Source organism: Martes martes (genome assembly GCF_963455335.1).
Source record: "Martes martes genome assembly, chromosome: 12".
NCBI classification, from domain to species: Eukaryota; Metazoa; Chordata; class Mammalia; order Carnivora; family Mustelidae; genus Martes; species Martes martes.
The window spans coordinates 59327322-59346995 of NC_137900.1; the positions used below are offsets into that span (position 1 = coordinate 59327322).

Genomic DNA, 19674 nt, shown 5'->3' on the forward strand with positions numbered 1-19674 from the left:
CTTTCCTACTTCTAGTCTTTATGGGCCTGGCAAACTCTAAGGCACACAGATTTTAGTCAAGCTCTAAATTGCAAAGAACAGACACACACTCAAGTTACCTCAAGTAAAGGGAAGGTGAAGGGAAGGGTGAAGGGGGAAAGGTGTATGTGGGGGTTTGTGGATGGATATTATAAATACATAAGTAGCCTAGAATCAGAACTGGAAAACTATTGGTTCTGAAACAGATAGAAGTACTCATTACTTTCTCTGTATTTTCATGGCCTCTCTTCTTCTCTTTTTTTTTTTTTTTAAGATTTTATTTATTTATTCGACAGAGAGAGATCACAAGTAGGCAGAGAGGCAGGCAGAGAGAGAGGGAGAAGCAGGCTCCCCACCGAGCAGAGAGCCCGATGCAGGGCTCGATCTCAGGACCCTGAGACCATGACCTGAGCCGAAGGCAGAGGCTTTAACCCACTGAGCCACCCAGGTGCCCCGATGGCCTCTCTTCTTCTCTTAGCAACCATGTTTCATTTCTTAGTTTCATTTCCCAATCAGCCACCTTTTCCACCTTTCTGCTCCCTCCTAATTTAGTGTGTTCCAGCTCATCACGCCACTTTGGCCTCTCTCTAACTCACAAACGTCTCCATACTATCTGCAGCCCATCACCAGTTCTCTCAGGAGTCCCAGTTCAAACTCTTGGAGAAAGAATCTGATTAACCCTAGCTTATCTGTTCATGCTAGACTATATAGGGAAAGACAAGATCGCAGGCTTTCTAAGCAGTCAGAACTGTGAGGCAGGCAGTTTCTCTTACAAGGATTGTAAGGTATAACCTGCTTTACTCCAAAGTAACTACTACATTGTTTCCGAAAAACCTCTTTCCCATACATTGTGCAGGGCCTCAGATTTCTTCCAGCTCTGCGCTTCCATTCAGGGCTGATATTTACATTACAAAAGGTTCTGTCCTTTACAAAAGCCTTTCCTTTAGAGTTGTTCCTGGGTGTGTGTGTGAGTGTGAGTGGGTGCTTTAAACAGCCTGTTTCTGCAATGAATTTTGTTTTACTTTTAAGATTTTATGTATTTATTTGACAGAGAGAAAGAGAGAGAGCAAGCAGGGGGAGGTGCAGGCAGAGAGAGAGGGAGAAACAGGCTCCCCGCTGAGCAAGGAGCCCAATGTGGAGCTTGAACCCAGTACCCCTGGCAGGCAGATGCTTAACTGACTGAGCCACCCAGACACCCCTCTGCAATGAATTTTAAAACGCAGCACACTATATATAACTTTTAAAGACCTTAGTGTAGGGGACTTATATTCTGGCCATGATGGAACAATCCATACTGGACTTGCTCTCCCACTGTAAACAGATAAAACTCTGGACACATCATATGCCACATTCCCTCAGGACAGTGATTCCAGAGGGAAGGAACGCACCCAACAGAAGTCACATGTTTAGTCTTGTTCTCTGGCTGGGGACAGTTTCTTGACCATGGCTCAGGGAGGTAGATCCCAAAGGAGAGTGTGTTGATAGCAGTGAGATAACCTAGATATTAGAAGTAGCAGACAATTACTTTAAAGCAGCTTTTATAAATATATTTATGGACTTACAGAAAATATTGACTTAATGGGTGGGTAATCTAAGCAGAAAATGAAAACAATAGAAAAATAAATATCAGAACAGAAAAATAATTGGACGGGCCTAACAGATGAATGTGAAGATGAGTCCACTGAAATGATCTAAGATCAGAGAGAAACAAGATTTAAAAACGTGAGCCTTAATGACCTCTGGGACCATGTCATATATGTATGTCATGTATGTTATTGGAATCCCAGAAGGAAATAGAGGAGGGGAAAATAATTGAAGAAATGGTGGCCAAAATGTTCTGAATCTGATAGAAGTTCAGTGAGTTCCAAGCAGGATAAATACAAAGAAAAGCACCCTTAGGTCTCTCATAGTCAAAATACTGAAAGCCAAAGATAAAAATAAAATCTGGAAAGTAGTCAGAACAAAATGACATATTGCATAGAGGGTAATAATATGATTATGGCTGACTTCTCATTGTAAACAATGGAGGTCAGAAGACAGTGTAATGACATATTTAAAGCTCTGAAAGAAAACTACTGTCAACACAGAATTCTACATCTAACAAAAATAACAAAGGTGAAATAAATACATCTTCAGATAAACTAAAGCTGAGAGAATTTGTCATTGGCAGACCTTCACTACAAGAGGTACTCAATGAAGTTCTCTAAGCTAAAGGAAAAACGACACCTGATAGAAGCTCTATCTATGGGAAGGACCAAAAAGTACTAGAAATGATAAATATGTGGCTAAAGATAAAGGACTATCTTTTTTCCCTTCTGTTCATTTTCTTAAAAGATATATGACTGTTTAAAGCAAAAATAATACCATTATAAGGTGACACTTATAATGTATATAGAAATAAAATGCATGACAACAATAGGGCAAAAGGTGAAATGGTGGTGGTAAATGGAATTAAGATGTTATAAGGTTATTACATTGTGAAATATGAAGTGGTATGTTATTTATTCTTAGTGGACTATGGTAAGTTTAGAATGAATATTGTAAACCTTAGAGTAACCACTAAAAAAGTAATACCAAAAGGCACAGCTAAAAAGCCAAGAGAGGTAATAAAATGAAATACTAAAAAAACTCAGTTAACAAAAGAAGGAAGAAGGTGAACAGAGGAACAAAATGCACAGATGGAGGGAGGCAAATCATAAGAGACTCTTTAAACTATAGGAAACAAACTGAGGATTGCTGGAGGGGAGGGGAGTGGGAGGAAGTGGTAGTTGGGTGATGGGCATTAAGTGGGACACCTGATGTTATGAGCACTGAGTATTATATGCAACTGATGAATCACTAAATTCTACCCCTGAAATTAATAAAACACTATATGTTAACTAAATTGAATTTAAGTAAAAAAAAATTTTTTTTAAAGCAGATGAAAAACAAAAACAAAAGCGAAGAGCAACATAATGAAGACAATTATACCATTGCTTTCAATTAAAAGGTAGAGTTTCTCAAGCTATGGGGGAGAACAGCAAGACCCAACTAAATGGTACCTATAAGAGATAGAGTTTAAACACAAAGACATAGAAAGGTTGAAAATAAAAGAACAGAAAAAATATACCCTGAGAATGGCAAGCCCAAGAATATTGTGTGGCTATAGTATTATCAGAACCAAGTAGACTTGAAGACAAGGAGTATTCTCAAAGAAAAGTAGGGACATTTCATAATGATACAGAGTCAGTTCAAGAGAAGACATAAAATCACAAACATGTATGTACCTATTAATAGAAGTTCAAGATATATGAATCAAAAACTGACAGAGCTAAAGGAAGAAATAGAAAAATACACAAAGATAGTTGATCTTAATACTTGTCTCCCAGTAATTGAAAGATATAGAAGATTTGTTAAATAATTTAGCCTAATTAACATTTATAGAACACTGTACCCAAGAACTGCAGAATGCTCACAAAATAGACCATATGCTGGGACATAAAATAAGTCCCAAGACATACTGAAAGAATAAAATCTTACAGATTTTAATTAAATTCAAATTCAACATCCATCGATGAGAGAAAGAACCTCAGCATATTAGGAATAGTTTGAACAAAACGGAATCAAAAATAAATAGCAATATCTTTAAAATCCTCAAATATTTAGAAATTAAGGAACACACTTCTAAAAAAGGTAGTCAAAAGGCGCAAGGACAGATGGTAGCTACACTTGTAGTGAACTTAGCATAATGTATAAATTTGCCAAATCACTATGTTAAACACCTGAAACTAATGTAATATTGTATGCCAACAATATTTCAATAAAAAAAGAAAGAGCACAAGGGATATTAGTAAACATTTTTAACTGAGTGGTAATGAAAATATAACATCACAAATTCTCAGGTGCTGCTAAAGTTGTTCATAATGGAAATGCATAGCTTTAAATGCCTGACTTGGTGGGGGGGGGAAAGGAAAGATTTAAAATCAATGTTTCATAGAAACAATGAGAAAACAATAGAGAAAATTAACAATGCCAGAAATTCATTCTTTGAAAAGAGTAATCAAATTGACAAAACCTAGCAGAGCTCATCAAAATAAAAATAAATCAAAACAGCAGAATCAGGAATGGAACATGAGAAATCACTACTGATCCTACAGACATTAAAAAGGATAAAAAGGAAACATTGCCACAACTTTATGGCAATAAATTCAATAATTTAGATGGAATGGACAAATTTTTTAAAGATTTTATTTATTTATTTTAGAGAGAGCAAGCAGGAGGAGGGGCAGAGGGAAAGAGAGAGAAACTCAAGCAGATTCTCACTGAGCTGGGAATTGAATGTAGGCTTGATCTCATGACTCTGAGATCATGACCTGATCTGAAATCAAGTCTGAGGCTTAACTGACTGAGCTACCCAGGTGCCCCAGAACAGACAAATTTCTTGAAAAATGAAGTTTACCTTAAATGACACAAGAAAAAATAGAAAATATGAAAACTCCAAACCTATTTTTATTTTATTTTTTTTTAAATTTTATTTGTTAGAGAGAGAGCGAGCGAGCACAGGCAGACAGAGTGGTAGGCAGAGGCAGAGGGAGAAGCAGGCTCCCAGCGGAGCAAGGAGCCCGATGTGGGACTCGATCCCAGGACGCTGGGATCATGACCTGAGCCGAAGGCAGCTGCTTAACCAACTGAGCCACCCAGGCGTCCCTCCAAACCTATTTTTAAAAAACTGAGCTCATAACTTAAAACCTTCCCACAAAGAAAATCCAGGCCCAACTAGTTCCACTGATGAATTGTATCAAATACATAAGGAATAAATAACACCAGGGGTGCCTGGATGGCTCAGTTGGGTAAGTGCCCAACTCTTGATTTTGGCTCAGATCATGATCTCAGGGTCATGAGATCAAGCCCCATGTCCGGTTCTGCGCTCAATGGGGAGTCTACTTGAGATTCTCTCCTTCTCCTTGCTCTCTCTTTCTCTCTTAAATAAATAAATAAATCTTTTTAAAAAAGGAATAAATAACACCAGTCTTACACAAAGTCTTTTTTTTTTAAGATTTTATTTATTTATTTGACAGATAGAGATTATAAGTATGCAGAGAGGCAGGCAGAGACAGAGAGGAGGAAGCAGGCTCCCCGCTGAGCAGAGAGCCCGATGCGATGCGGGGCTCAATCCCAGGACCCTGAGACCATGACATGAGCCAAAGGCAGAGGCTTAACCCACTGAGCCATCCAGGCACCCCTTACACAAAGTCTTACAGAAAATACAGAAAGGAATAAATACCAACTCATTTGATGATGCCAGTGTAACTCTGATATCAAAATCAAAGTTATTACAAGAAAAGAAAATGACAGGCCAATATCCCTTATGAACGTGCAAAAAATCCAACAAAATATTAGCAAATCTGTTTTTTGGCAATACATAAAAAGAATAATAGATCAAGTGGGGTTTATCCCAATAATGCAAATTTAGCTCAACATAAAAAAATAAAAGTATTTCTTCACATTAATACAACAAAGGAGAAATATCATAAAATGACATCTCAATAGGTTCAGGGGATAAAAGACAAAATTCAACAACCAACTACAAGAGATTAGTATAAGGGTCAAATGAAATAATGTACTTAAAGGTGTTTAGTAAACTGAAAGATGTTATAGAAACAGAAGGTGTTTTTATTGTCATCCCTCTATGACACTCGTAGGTTTATAGGCTCCTTTCTAGTAAGGACTTCTTGGGGCCTGGACAACACACTTTTCAATTGTACAATAAATGCCCTCAGAATGGAACTCAGTTGTCATGCTGGCAGACCACAGTAGAGTAATGAAAAATGACAACCACAAAGTCTACACTGCTGCCGTTAACTTGGCTTACTGAGTGCTGGGCTCTGAATTAGGTGCTCTTCAGGCATTGTTTTATTTTATCCTTTGAGCAACTCTGAGGAGGGCACTAATATTTTTCTCTACCTTATCGATGAGAAAATGAGGATTAGAGACTAAATACTTTGCTCAAGATCTCACATATAGTTCATGGCCCTGTTGGGAACCCAGCCAAGGCTTACCCTAAAGTTTCCACTTTTAAATTCTACTCTCCTTGCCTGCTATATAGCCTTATCGGGCAAGGGTACTCTAGAGTTGGCTTCTGCCCTCCTGGGCTTCCAGGTAGGCACAAGCCTGGTCTCATACCCCCCTTTTCTTTCTTTTAAAGATTTTATTTATTTATTTGGCAGAGAGAGATCACAAGTAGGTAGAGAGGCAGGCAGAGAAAGAGGGGGAAGCAGGCTCCCCACCGAGCAGAAAGCCGATGTGGGGCTCCATCCCAGGAACCCGAGATCACGACCCAAGCTGAAAGCAGAGGCTCTAACCCACTGAGCCACCCAGGCGCCCCTCATATCCCCTTTTTCTGCATTCAGAACACTGTGCTAACTAACACTGGATTAGTAGGAAAGAAAAACCTCTTTAGTTGTACTTTGTTGATTTTAAAAATTCTTAGTTAGCATGTTAAATTATAAAAGTAATGCACATTCACATTAAAAATATTAAAACCATTCTAGGGGTGCCTGTATGGTTCAGCGGGTTGAAGCCTCTGCCTTCAGCTCGGGTCCTAGATCCCAGAGTCCTGGGATCCACCCAGCACCCCCCCTCCTCTGCTGGCCCCGCACCCACCCCAGTCAGGGTCTCTGCTCAGCAGGGAGCCTGCTTCCCTTCCTCTCTCTGCCTGCCTCTCTGTCTGTCAAATAAATAAATAAAATATTTTTAAAAAGTATTAAAACCATTCTTATGGTTTTAATATACAATGAACAGTATTGGTCCCTTCCCCCAAATTTCCCAGTCACATTCCCTAAACCAAACTGCTCTTAACAGATTCTATATATTCTTCTAGAAATTTGGATGTATATGCAAATACACATACATATATAGTCTTAAAGTAAGCAGATGGGTCATCTATTCCTGTAGCTTGGTTTTTTATTTAACAACATACCTTGAAGAGCTTTCCATAACAGTACATAAATGTTTATCTCATTCTTTTAAAAATAGGCATAGTATCTTATTGAATGGCTATGCAATAATTTATTTAACTAGGCCCCTACCAATGAATATCTAGGAGTTTTCCATTTTTAAAAAATTACAAATAATGCTGCAGTGAGCAATTTTGTACATCTTATGCATGTGTATGAATACTGCTATAGGAAAAATTCAAGAAAGTGGAGTTGAGGGCTATCTGCATTTTAAATTTTGTGAGGTATTGCCAAATAACCCTATAAAAAGTTTGCATCAGTTGGCACTCCCACAATAGCATATGATAATGTCTACTACCCTTCATCTTTAGTGTTTCAAAATTTTGAGATTTCCTTTCAACTACACTTATTTAGTGCCTTCTGTATGCTTTAGACACTGCACTAGGCTCAGAGATTTGGAATGCAGTCAGTGTAGCCGGAGAAAGAGTTGTTGGTGAATTACTATTCCCTTGGGACTAAGAGCTTTTACCCTTTAAAAAATGGAAACTGCAAGCTGGTGAGGTATTTAGTTTCAATTTAGCTTAATGGAAACCTGTTAGTGAGTTTTAAAATAAGGACCAAGACAACTGAAATGGTAAAGGAAGTCTCCTGGGCTCCAGGAAGGAGGATGTTACATCTGTGGGTTTGCGGGCTTCGAAGAGCCCCTCTTTCCAGGAACAAACATGTTTTATCATTGAACTCTTTGGAGGAAAGGTGAGCTGCTCTAGTCCCTAAGGTGGGGGCCTCCTAGTAAGCAAGGGCCACACGGATTCTGTGTGGCTGAGGGCAGAGCAGCGTCTATAACTGGGAATAAAGTCTGCCAACTATCATTAATTGAGCATAAACTCTGGCTAAGCACTGCACTATGTAATTTATGTGCATTGACTCATTTAATCCTCATAACAACGCCATGATTGAGAGGGTGTTATTATATCCAGTTTAAAGATAAGGATACTGAGGTTCAGAGAAGACGAGTAACTTGCCTAGAGTCATAGAACTAGCAGGTAGTGTTGTGAGGACCCAAACCAAGCTATGATTGACTTCAGAGCCCACATTTGGGCTCCCTGAGTATATCTGATCATGTACTTGTTTAATAAATATTGTATCTTCATAATAGAGAACAGTTTAAGAACGTTTTTATCTCCTTACCCCTAAAATATGCTCAAGGACAAAGGGGTTGCCTACTTTTCAGTGGGCCGTGTACCAAACTGATGTGTACCAAAACTGATCTGAGTTCAGGTAAATGCCCAGTAGGTGGCAATAATAATCATCTGTTACCCTGACCAGAATTTTCATTTTCAAAGCACCGTCCCATAGCTGCAGGAAGAATAGAGTAGGAGATGATATGGATGCTGTGTTAGAGAGCTGAGATTTATCTCTGGGCCGATGAAGAACCCTTGGAGGCTTTAAATTAGGAGAATGATATGATAAGATTTATGTTTCAGGAAGATCACTGATAGTGATTAGTTTGGGTTCAAATCCTGGTCACCTTTGAGTCAGTTGCTTGCTCACTCTAAGCCTCAATGTCCTCTTCTGTAAAATAGAATAATGATAGCTCTTACCTGATAAGGTAGTTCTGAAGGTTAAACGAGATAACACATGTATATTGCTTAGTAAATGACTAGCCCAGAGTAAATGCTCAGTAGATGAGAATGATGATAATGATATAATTATTAGAGTGGAGAGAAACTGGAGTCAGGGAAATCAAATGTAGCTAGGCAAGAGAGAGTAAGGGCCTGAATTAAGGGAGGTGTAAATGGAGAGGATAGTTATGAAAGATATTAAGGAGATAGAATTGTTAGACTTTGAAACATGATGCTAATGGAAGGGAGGGAAAAGCAGGCGTATTTGATGGTTTCCACTTTCCAACCTGGGTGACTGAGTGGATGGGGATGCACTTGAGTGAAATAGGAAATACTGGAAGAAATAGAAATATGGTGTAGAAAAAGAATATAATGATTAGGGTGGAAAAAGAATATGTCGAGGTTGGTTTTTGATATATTGAATTTAAGTACTCTGTTACCAATTTGAACGTGTGGTTCCAGGAAGTTTAACCTACAGAAATAGATTTGAACTTTGGGGCACAAGCCTGGCTCCGTGAGTAGAGCATGCAACTCTTTTTTTTTTTTTTTTAAGATTTTATTTATTTATTTGACAGAGAAAGATCACAAGTAGGCAGAGAGGCAGGCAGAGAGAGAGAGAGAGGAAGCAGGCTCCCCGCTGAGCAGAGAGCCCGATGCAGGACTCGATCCCAGGACCCTGAGATCATGACCCGAGCCGAAGGCAGCGGCTTAACCCACTGAGCCACCCAGGTGCCCGAGCATGCAACTCTTGATCTTGGGGTTGGGATTTCAAGCCCCACATTGGGCATAGAGATTACTAAAATAAAAATTAAAATTAAAAATTAAAATATAAAAAAAGAAATAACCTTGAACTCCATCATAAGGTGCAAGATGAAGCTATGGGTGGGGTAAGAACACCCAAAGGGAGTGTATAGAATAATGAGACTGGATTGGGCAGTGCCTGGGTGGCTCAGTGGATTGAGTGGAAGGTCTGACTCCTGCTTTCAGCTCAGGTCATGATTTCAAGGTCATGAGATGGAACCCCATCGGGCTCTGCACTCAGCAGAGAATCTGCTTGAAATGCTCTCCCTCCCTCTCCTTTTCCCCCCACTCATGCATTCTCTCTCTCTCTCTCTCAAAATAAATAAATAAATCCTTAAAAAAAAGAAGATGACGACTAAGGGGTTCAAGCATATATTCCTGGTCAAGAATATTGAGAAGCAACTGCTGGAGAGGTGACATGGAAGTGAAAGTGGAGAACTTTTAAGAAAGAGCAAGGGAACCCAGCCCTCATCCTGAAAGGGAAATGAGAAGTAAGCATTAGGGAGCTGAGTTTTTACCAGTTCCCTCCCCCAGGATGCTCACACTAAAATCTATATTAATGAGAATAGAAAATGCTCTACTATGGGATAGTTCAGACTGGGACATCAGTTATCCCATTGATCATCAGGAACAAGTTGACTGCTATGGTGTTCTTGGGGGCGGCGTTCCTCTTCTTGTATCACTCCTCTAATAGACATCCTCCCTTGGCCAAATAGAATGACCTATCCAAAAGTAGAGGATCTTCTCTGGTCAAGTATAAGTTTAAGAATATATAAGTACAAGAATAGTGTAAGAATGGTGGACTTCCTTTGCTGGAATCTCCAGTTGTGTACTCCATGGTCTCCAGTGTGTACTGTAGTATTATATTTCTTTTCATAATACTATTCGCTTTTGCAGACCAAAATCCAGAAATAACAGAGTGTCTATCTGAAGTTCCATTTCATTTTTCATCTCATAACAGCCCATACTTGTGATGATGATGGAAGGTGGGGCAGAGCCTTGCTCAAAGTGAGGAATGGAAGAGTAGAGGGAGGTAGGAGAAAAGTGATAATATGGCAGGGTTAGATAAAGGTCTAGCAGAGGTTAGTTGAGTAATGTTTTGTTAGGCAGAGATAGTGGGAGCAGCAAGGGGGAAGGGGAAAATGGTGTTTCTGGCAAAAGGAACTGTAAAAAGCGAAGGTCTGGGGACACCTGGGTGGCTCAGTGGGAAGCATACAATTCTTGATCTCAGGCTAATCAATTTGAGCTGCATATTGGATGTAGAGTAAATAATTATTTTTTTTTAAAAAGCAAAGGTGCAGAGGTGAGAAAGCGTAGGCCATGCTCAGGAAATGTGAGTAGACTTGGTGGGCTGCATCTCAAAGTGTTAGCACATGAAGGGTTGGAAAACAGGCTGGAATGGAGATGCGGGGCCAGTTAATAGAGTTCTGAAGGCCAGGGGAGGGAATTTGCGCTTTGTTCTTCCGTGGTTTGATGGCTTCTGGGAGGAACCATCAAAAGCTTTCCAGGAATTCAGCCTTGTCTGTCTCAGGCTTCTCCTTTTGGAAGACCAAGGGCCCAAAGTGGCAGCCTGACATTCAATCTCCTTTGCCATGGTTGGGAAGTCAGGGCTGCAGCTGATTTCATTGGCCTGTTTTGCATTTATTATAGTGTGGCTTTTATAGTGTGTTAATTGAAATATTTCCAACTGCCAAAAACAATTACACTCAAATTGCCTTGTCAGTTCTTTTATTGCCAGATAAATGTTTTACAGACATATTTACGGGGGGCAGTGGTAACTGGATCTCGTTTTCTATTTAAGGCTGGCAGTTGGGTCTGGGATTGGTCCTCCAGGGCTCTGTTGTGGGCCAGAAAGCTGTTGGATGTGGCGCTTCCATCTTGTTCCCTTAGGGATCAGAGGTGTTTCAAAAAAAAAAAAAAAAGCAGCTTTCTGGCTCGTGCAGTTTAGCCTCAGAGAAGGGTCCCATCGCTGGAAACCCTGGCAACCTGGCAGAAATCTGAATCCTGCTGCCTGCCCTATCAGCAACAATCCCAGCCCAAGCTGAGACATGCTTTTCCCTCTCCCCGGCATCCCTTTCCTCTCCTCCACCATCCGAGCCTTCCCATAGACTATCACGCACGAGCCATAAGAGGCCATCTAGCCTTTCACTTTGTATTTGGGAAACTTAGGCCCCAGAGACTTCCCCCAAGACCACACAGGTGGCCTGTGAGCGCTGGGAGCAGAGGCCCCTGTCCCATGGGCTGTGTTGCCCGCAGGCTGTTCTGGCCCCCCTTTCAGTATTTGAGACCTGTTTCTTATAAGAACACTTCCTTCACGTTTCCAGCCTCCACTGATCTCCCTTTGGCTTGATCATCTGAAACCCCTATCATTCTGTATATATACTGCACGGCTTTTGCTTGCTTGGGGAACATTTTACTGGCTCTGTACTGTTCTTCTCTTGCCTTTGTGCATGCTGTTTTCCTCTTCGGAAAAATATTTTCTCTACTTGGGCCACCCATACTTGTTCTTTGATACCTGGCTAGGAAATAGCCACCTCTGGGAGCCTTTCTTGGGTTGGGTAGGTGTCTCTGTGCACCCCTCCAGCGCCCTGGGCACACGTCTCTGCTGCTGATGAGGAGCAGGCTTTCAAAGGAACATATACTGAGTGAGTGAGGGAGGGAGGGAGGGAGCAATGACGAGCACTGCCTACATTACTCTGTCCTCCATGGACCCTGAGCAAACTGGAACGGAGACCTCATCTCTCTTCGGTTTTGTCCTACTGCTGACGTGTGTCCCTGACAGATAAACAGATGCTCAGCAAGTGTTTATCAAGCTGAACAGACCATGCTGCTCTCAGGAACAGAAGATTTTAGCATATTATGACTAGAAGGTCATCACATCCAATCCTATGCATTTTACTGACAAGGAAACCGAGGCCCAAAGAGGAAAAACATTTTTCCCAGCCTCATGATCACTAATGGCATCCCTTCATTTATTCGATAAGGATTTTGAACACTTACTATATTCTCAGACCGCAGTGTATGAAACAAAGTACCTGCTCAGAAAGAGTTCACATTCATCCCAAACAAGTGTTTTTGAGTATAGTCTGACCTCAAATTCCCCTTAATGCATAGTACAAAGCTGAGCTCTTAGAATATGCTTTTTTTTTTTTTTTTTTTTTTTTTTTTAGAGTGGGAGAGAGGGGTGAGGAGGAGCAGAGATAGTGAGAATCTCAAGCAGGCTCAATGCCCAGTGTGGAGCCCAATGTGGGGCTTGATTTCACAACTCTGAGATCATAACCTGAGCCAAAAACCAAAAGTCAGATGCTTAACTGAATGAGCCACACAGGCACCCCTAGAATATGGTTTTTTAAAATGTTTGTTGAGGGGTACCTGGGTGGCTCAGTCAGTTAAGTGTCCATCTTCTGCTCAGGTCATGATCCCAGGGTCCTAGGATCAAGCCCCACATCGGGCTCCCTGCTCCGTGGTGAGCCTACTTCTCCCTCTCCCTCTGCCTGCTACTCCCCCTACTTGTGTTCTCTTTCTCTCCCTCTCTTTCTCTGACAGATAAATAAATAAAATCTTAAAATTATTAAAGAAAAAAAAAAGACTTAGGAAAGCTCAATGTCCACTATCTTTGAGGTCTCTGGGCAGAAGCCTCCCTGTCTATAATACTATTTCTGATGATCCTGCAGAAATTTGCCTATGAATTACCTCTTGTTTCTGTTCTTTTTTTCAGAGCATCAGTGTGGGCAGAGGAGCCAGGAAGAGAGTAAGTGCTGAGCCCACTGCAGGCTCTCAGCAAGAAGCTAACAGCATTGTTTTCCATTGAAAATATTAGCTATATGTTTTTTAGAAAATTCAAATGAGCAAAAAGAATGTTAAAATCACCCTTAAATCCACCATTGCAGGAAACCTCTTAGTTAATACATGATGTTATATCCTCTCAGATATTTCTGTGCACATATAAAAATTATATGTATTTATTTTTAAATGGAATCAAACTGTATGTTATTTTATAATCTGCTTTTTACATAATATATTTAGAGTACTTTCCATTGCCAATAAACATACTTTTATAGCATCATTTAAAATTACTGTACAACATTTCACCATATGTTTCTTAAGGCCATACCATAATTTGTTCAACCATGCCCCATTATTGGACATTTAGCTGTTTCTTCTTTTTCACTATTATGATCAATTCTCCCATAAACACTCATGCATTTAAATCTCTGGGCATGTCTATGGTTGTGGTTATTTCTTTAATATAAAGTCCTACACATAAAAACTTTAGTCAAAGAGTATAAATATTTTTTAGGCTTTTGAGAAATATTTCCAAATTGCTCTTTAGAAAGGCTGTCCTTGATTTGAAGGGGCACATGCACCCCAATGTTTATAGCAGCAATGTCCACAACAGCCAAATTATAGAAAGAGCCCAAATGTCTATCAACTGATGAATGGATAAAGAAGATGTGGAGTGTATATATAAAATGGAATATTACTCAACCATTGAAAAGAATGAAATCTTGCCATTTGCAGCAATGTAGATAGAACTAGAGGGTATTATGCTGAGTGAAATAAGTCAGTCAGAGAAAGACAAATACCATATTATTTCACTCATATGTGGAATTTAAGAAACAAAACAGATGAACATAGGGGAAGGGGGAAAAAGAGAGTGAGAGGAAAGCAAACCATAAAAGAATCTTAACAATGGAGAACAAACTGAGGGTTGCTGGAAGGAGGTGGGCCGGGAATGGGCTAAATGGGTGATGGGTATTAAGGAAGGCATTTGTAATGAGCATTGGGTGTTACATGTAAGTGATGAATCACTGAATTCTCCACCTGAAACCAATATTGCCATGTGTGTTAACTAACTAGAATCTAAATCAAAAACCTGAAATAAAAAAAAATCACCAAAATTGTTAGACTGACCCTGCTCATCAACAGGGCACCAAAGTCATGTTTTTGAGGAATAAATAAATATCTTCTATCTTTCACAGTAGAAAAGAGAGGTTAACTCTAAAATTCTGTTCCAAAACATACAGAAACTGTAGTCTGCCACAATAGAAAAAACTGTTAACATAAAGATAAGAAAACTGATCTAATTCTACAGAACACCAGCAGCCCGACTGTTTAGTCATGTACCTCGAGGGTGGGCACATTTTATCTGTAAAGTGCCAGACAGCAAATATCTTAGGCTGTGTAGGTCGTATGGTCTCATGTATAACTACTCAACTCTGCTTGTAGGGCAAAAGCAACAAAAGATAATACATAGATGAATGAGAGTGGTTGGGTCCCCATAAAACTATTTATGGACATAGGAAAAGAAAAAGAAAGAAAGAGAGAGAGAAAGAAAGGGAGGAAGGAAGGGAGAAAAAAAGAAGAAAAAAAGAAAAACAAAGAAAAGAAAAGAAAGAGAGAGAAAGAAAAAAAGGAAAAAGGAAAAAGAAAGATTGTGCTAATTTATGGTTATCAATTTTCCCATAACCTCATCAACACATTGTTAATTTCATTTGGTTGAGGGGTCTCTTTATTTTGGGTTTTTGTTGTTTTAGTTTTCAACAGTTTTTTTTTTTTAAAGATTTTATTTCTTTATTTGTTTGTTTGTGAGAAAGAAAGCGAGAGAGTGAGCACAAGCCCGGGCAGAGGGAAGGAGAATCTCAAGCAGACTCCCCACTGTGCAGAGCCTGCCGTGGGGCTGCATCTCACGACCCTGAGGTCATGACCTGAGCTGAAACCAAGACTTGGTTGTTCAACCAACTGAGCCACCCAGGGGCCCCATTGTTTTCAGGAGTTTTAAGCGAAAAATTGGATTCTTTGTTTTTTTTTCTGCATATTTTTGCTATTATAAGGGTGAATTTTTTTTTTTTTAGTATGTCATAGTCCACTTTGGCAAGGTGTTTAGCTATCTATTAGGGAAAGAGAAAGTTCTAGTCCTTGGTTTTTTGGCAGCAATCTGATGGTCTCTCTGAAGGCTCACCACAATGTTCCAGCTAACCCTTGACCCCAAGGGCCTAGGTGGCCAACATCCTCCAGGCAGTGAGAACTCCAGCCGGAGCAGCTCCTTCGGACTCTTCCATGAGTGGTCTATTGTGCATTCCTGTAGTCTCCGTGTCGGGGCAGGGCTTGGCTTCTGGGAGGATTTGTGAATGAAGCGGCTTCCTGCTGCTCTGCTTGCTGACCCTCACATGGGGTTTTTGTCCAGGATGAAGATTCAGGAACCGATGTGGGGGAAGGAGCAGATGAATGGGCCCAGTCCAAAGCCACAGTCAGACCCCCTGACCAGCTGGAGCTGACTGATGCAGTGAGTCAGCCGCGTCCTGCCCTTGCCCCTTCCACCTCCTCCAGCCTCAGAGATGTGCTCTTGCACCGTACTGATTAGCCACCTGCACAGAGCCTGGGTGTGAGATGTCTGCTGGTACCCCAAGTACCAGAAGAGGTGGGGGGGCCCTCCATGGAGCACCCTCTTGGTATTTCTCTCCCTCAGGAGCTAAAGGAAGAGTTCACCCGCATTCTGACCGCCAACAACCCACACGCACCCCAGAACATCGTCAGGTACAGTTTCAAAGTAAGTCTCCCCCTGGGGTGGGGGCCTCTGGGTACCCCTTGGGGACTTGATATTCTGCAAAAGCCTCTCCGCTATTAAAGAGACCATCTTTTTTTTTTTTTAAGATTTTATTTATTTATTTGACAGACAGATCACAAGCAGGCAGAGAGGCAGGCAGAGAGAGAGAGGTGGAAGCAGGCTCCCTGCTGAGCAGAGAGCCCGATGCGGGGCTCGATCCCAGGACCCTGGGATCATGACCTGAGCTGAAGGCAGAGGCTTTAACCCACTGAGCCACCCAGGCGCCCCTAGAGAGACCATCTTTAAACTTTGGTCTTTGGCTGGAACCTTGAAATTTTACATGGACTTTTCCAGAGATTTTAAAAATTTCTTTACTAATCTCCCTTACAGTCTTAATGAGTACTTATTACATGTCAGACACTGTGTTAATAAATTATTTTAATTATTTTTAAAACTTACAATTACTCTGAAAGTTAGATAGTATTATCCTCATTTTACAGATGAAAAAAAATCAAGACTTGGAATGGTTAAGCCCAAGGTCATGCAGAAAATAGGGGACAGAATCAGGATTTGAATCCATTCTGCCCATGACCACAAACCCTGTCTTAGCTGCCACACTGTTTCATCCTCCCAACCATCTGAGTTCCTGAGACAAGGGCTTTGTGGTGACTATGTAAGACGGGGCATCCCAACCTATGTGCAGAAATAGTAATTCTTTCAGCCCTCCAGGGGTAGGTGGGTTTGGTTCAGTCAGAGGACATGGGCTGGGTTCCTGTCTAGAGCTTCTCCTCTTTAGAAGAAATGTTTTGAAAGAAGGAAGAAGCGGTGCCTGGGTGGCTCAGTGGGTTAAGCCTCTGCCTTCTGTTCAGGTCATGATCTCAGGATCCTGGGATCGAGGCCCACCTCGGGCTCTCTGTTGAGCAGGGAGCCTGCTTCCCCCTCTCTATCTGCCTGCCTCTCTGCCTACTTGTGATTGCTCTCTCTGTCAAATAAATAAATAAAATCTTTTTAAAAAAGAAAGAAAGAAAGATAGAAGGAAGGAAGGAAACCTGGTGTCAAAGTCAATGGTACAACTAGGATGCTTTTCAATAAGGAAGCTAGGTAGGGGACCCAGACTAATAGACCCTATGAAAACAGGGATCACATCTGCTTTTGCTAAGCTTTATACCCCTGGAACCTAGAAAATACTTGGCATGTTGTGCAGTGTCTGCTTAAAAAGTATTTGTTGAAGAAGGAAAGAACAAGGTTGCCTGGATTTTAAGCTGAGCCCTGCTTCTCATTTTCTGTATGAACTGGATAAGGGCCAAACTCAAAAACCTTTTCTAGATGTCTGTGGCCCCTTGTATGGAACAGGGGGATTGGGGATTGGGGGTGTCTCTGAGAATCTATCCAGTCCTCACATCCACTAATAATAGTGTGGAGAAGGTCAGGCCAGGTGTGTCTGATGACTATGTGTGACCTGTCTCAGCTCTGTGGTGAGACAGGTACACGAGGATCCCTCGGCATGGATGTGAGAGCCAGTGATAGGCAAATTCAGAACTATTCAAAGTTGAAAAGAAAAGACAATTTAAAAATATGTCTTTGATGAGAACGTAAAAGAAAAAATTTCTTTCATTTGCCTCCTCTTTTTTTTTTTTTAAAGATTTTATTTATTCATTTGACAGACAGAGATCACAAGTAGGCAGAGAGGCAGGCAGAGAGAGAGGAAGGGAAGCAGGCTCCCTGCTGAGAGCCCAAAGCAGGGCTTACTCTCAGGACCCTGAGATCATGACCTGAGCCGAAGGCAGAGGCTTTAACCCACTAAGGCACCCAGGTGCCCCATTGCCTCCTCTTCTTAAGCTGGAATGTAATGAAAACTTCAGGTTAACTGAACATTTGGGGATATTTATCTATATATATCTCGTTAACAGATGGACCATGGTAATCCTTATAGAACGAAGGCAGACTGCATTCTCACTCCAGGGCTTTTGGGACCCCTGGTCTGACTCAGCCCCTTCTCCTCTTAGGAAGGCACATATAAGCTTATTGGCGTGGTGAACCAACTGGCAGTTCACTTCAGCCAGGTGGGGAACCTGATCCCCAAAGACTCGGATGAAGGACGGCGGCAGCACTACCGTGATGAGTTAGCGGCAGGTAGGCCTTGGGGCCGACCCGAAGTGGTGGCCCAGAGCCAGGTTCCTTTCTGTGGTCATCCTAGGGAGTGGATACTAAGCCATAACTTCCCAGAGCTTCTGCTTACATGAAGCCCCACAGCTGGAGGCCCTGCTGCAGTCTGGGAGTTAAGCTGTGAGGACCCTGGGGTAGCTGAGGTCTCAAAAGCAGAAAACAAGAGAGCCTTGCCCTGCCAGGGGACGGGGGAGCAGGCCTGGCCTTTGGGCTCATCTGCAGTATCTTATCAAGGTTCTCAGGAGTCTGCCAAGGTGGTGATTTCAGAAACCGAAATCCTTGAAGAAGAAGAAGAGCCTAAGGAAACAGAAGCTGAAACTGAACCTGGGAGTCAAACAGATGTGCCTGCCGCTGAGGTACAGTATGGAACGGCTCCCATCCCTCCCCTTCCAGCTCCAGCTGCGGATGGAAGCTTTGGGGCTAACTGGTTGGGGGGTGGGGCTGCAGATGAGAAGTTAGAGGCTGTAGGTAGCAAGCCTCTGGCATCATCACCCTCTCCTACTCCAGCCTCTCCTAGGGCATGACTTCTCCCCATCCCCGATTCCCACCACCTTCTTCTCACAGCTGAGCCCTGGTCCTGTGGGTCTTTTTTTTCTAGGCAGCTGCAAAAGCAACTGAAGAAGAATTGATGACTCCTAAGCAGCCCAAGGAACGAAAGCTCACCAACCAGTTCAACTTCAGTGAGAGGGCCTCACAGACCTTAAACAATCCTCTCCGGGTAGAGCAGCCCGCACCACAGCCCCTTGACCTCCTGGTTCTGCACTGTTGCATGGCAGGGAAGGAACAGGCTTGACTCCTGCCCCAGCAGCCCTTAGCCTGGAAGGATGACAGGCACAGCACAGTTCATCTCTCCAAGGAGAGCTGGGAACATGTGTTGGGGGTCTTGTAAGCTGTTCAGAGTTTAGAACTCCTTGTAAGGAGTTCAGAGTGGGTAACAAGGAGTCTAGAGCCCTTCACTGAGACTGAAACATGTATGGGCCTTGGAGAAGAAGTCAAGATCTGGGGGAAAGAGGGGAGGCCAGAATGTGCCAGGGAGGCAGGACTAAGCCAGTTTGACTGCAGTTGATGCTGTCTGTGATAGACTAGCTGGAAAAGGCTAGAAAAGTTTCCTGGCTCACTAGTATGGAGGACCCTGAATACCAGGTTGAAGGAACCTCTCAGGGTTTCAGGGGAGAGACTCACGTACGTAAGACAGTGTTTTACAGAAATCAACCTGTGAATGGAGGACAGAGGTCTACAGGATGGGTTTCTGGAAGCTCCTTATCATGCTGTGTGCTCCCTATTCAGTAATCTGGGTGGCACATAATGAGGAGGGAATGCATTCCTCTGGTGGAGCAGAGACCCCAGTGTTAGGGAGAAGTCTTCTCAGGATGAGGGATGTTATCCCAGTAGCTTACCAGGGGCTGACCTCTGTGTCTTGCATCAGGAGGCTGGCCAGAGACCTGTCCATCCCCCACTTGGAGTTTTTCTTGGTTGAAAGTGGCACAATCAGGCTTCATTGCCCCCGATTTCTAGCTTAGGCTTTTTCTAAGGAAGCTTAGAAGGAAAATGGAGGCTTTCACTCCATCATTTGGTCCTTTGTTCA

The 19674-nt window shown here is 42.0% G+C and overlaps 1 protein-coding gene across 1 annotated transcript in view; it reads left to right on the top strand.

Annotated features, from left to right (window-relative positions):
• Positions 1-19674, top strand: part of DNAI1 (dynein axonemal intermediate chain 1) — a gene marked incomplete at its 5' end in the record, with an annotated part of 58121 nt that overhangs the window by 6969 nt on the left and 31478 nt on the right. The window contains 6 exons of the mRNA XM_080819834.1: positions 13095-13127; positions 15564-15662; positions 15846-15926; positions 17930-18056; positions 18324-18445; positions 18688-18807. Of these exons, the coding sequence (XP_080675960.1) occupies positions 13095-13127; positions 15564-15662; positions 15846-15926; positions 17930-18056; positions 18324-18445; positions 18688-18807 (582 nt within the window). The remainder of the gene's footprint in view (positions 1-13094; positions 13128-15563; positions 15663-15845; positions 15927-17929; positions 18057-18323; positions 18446-18687; positions 18808-19674) is intronic.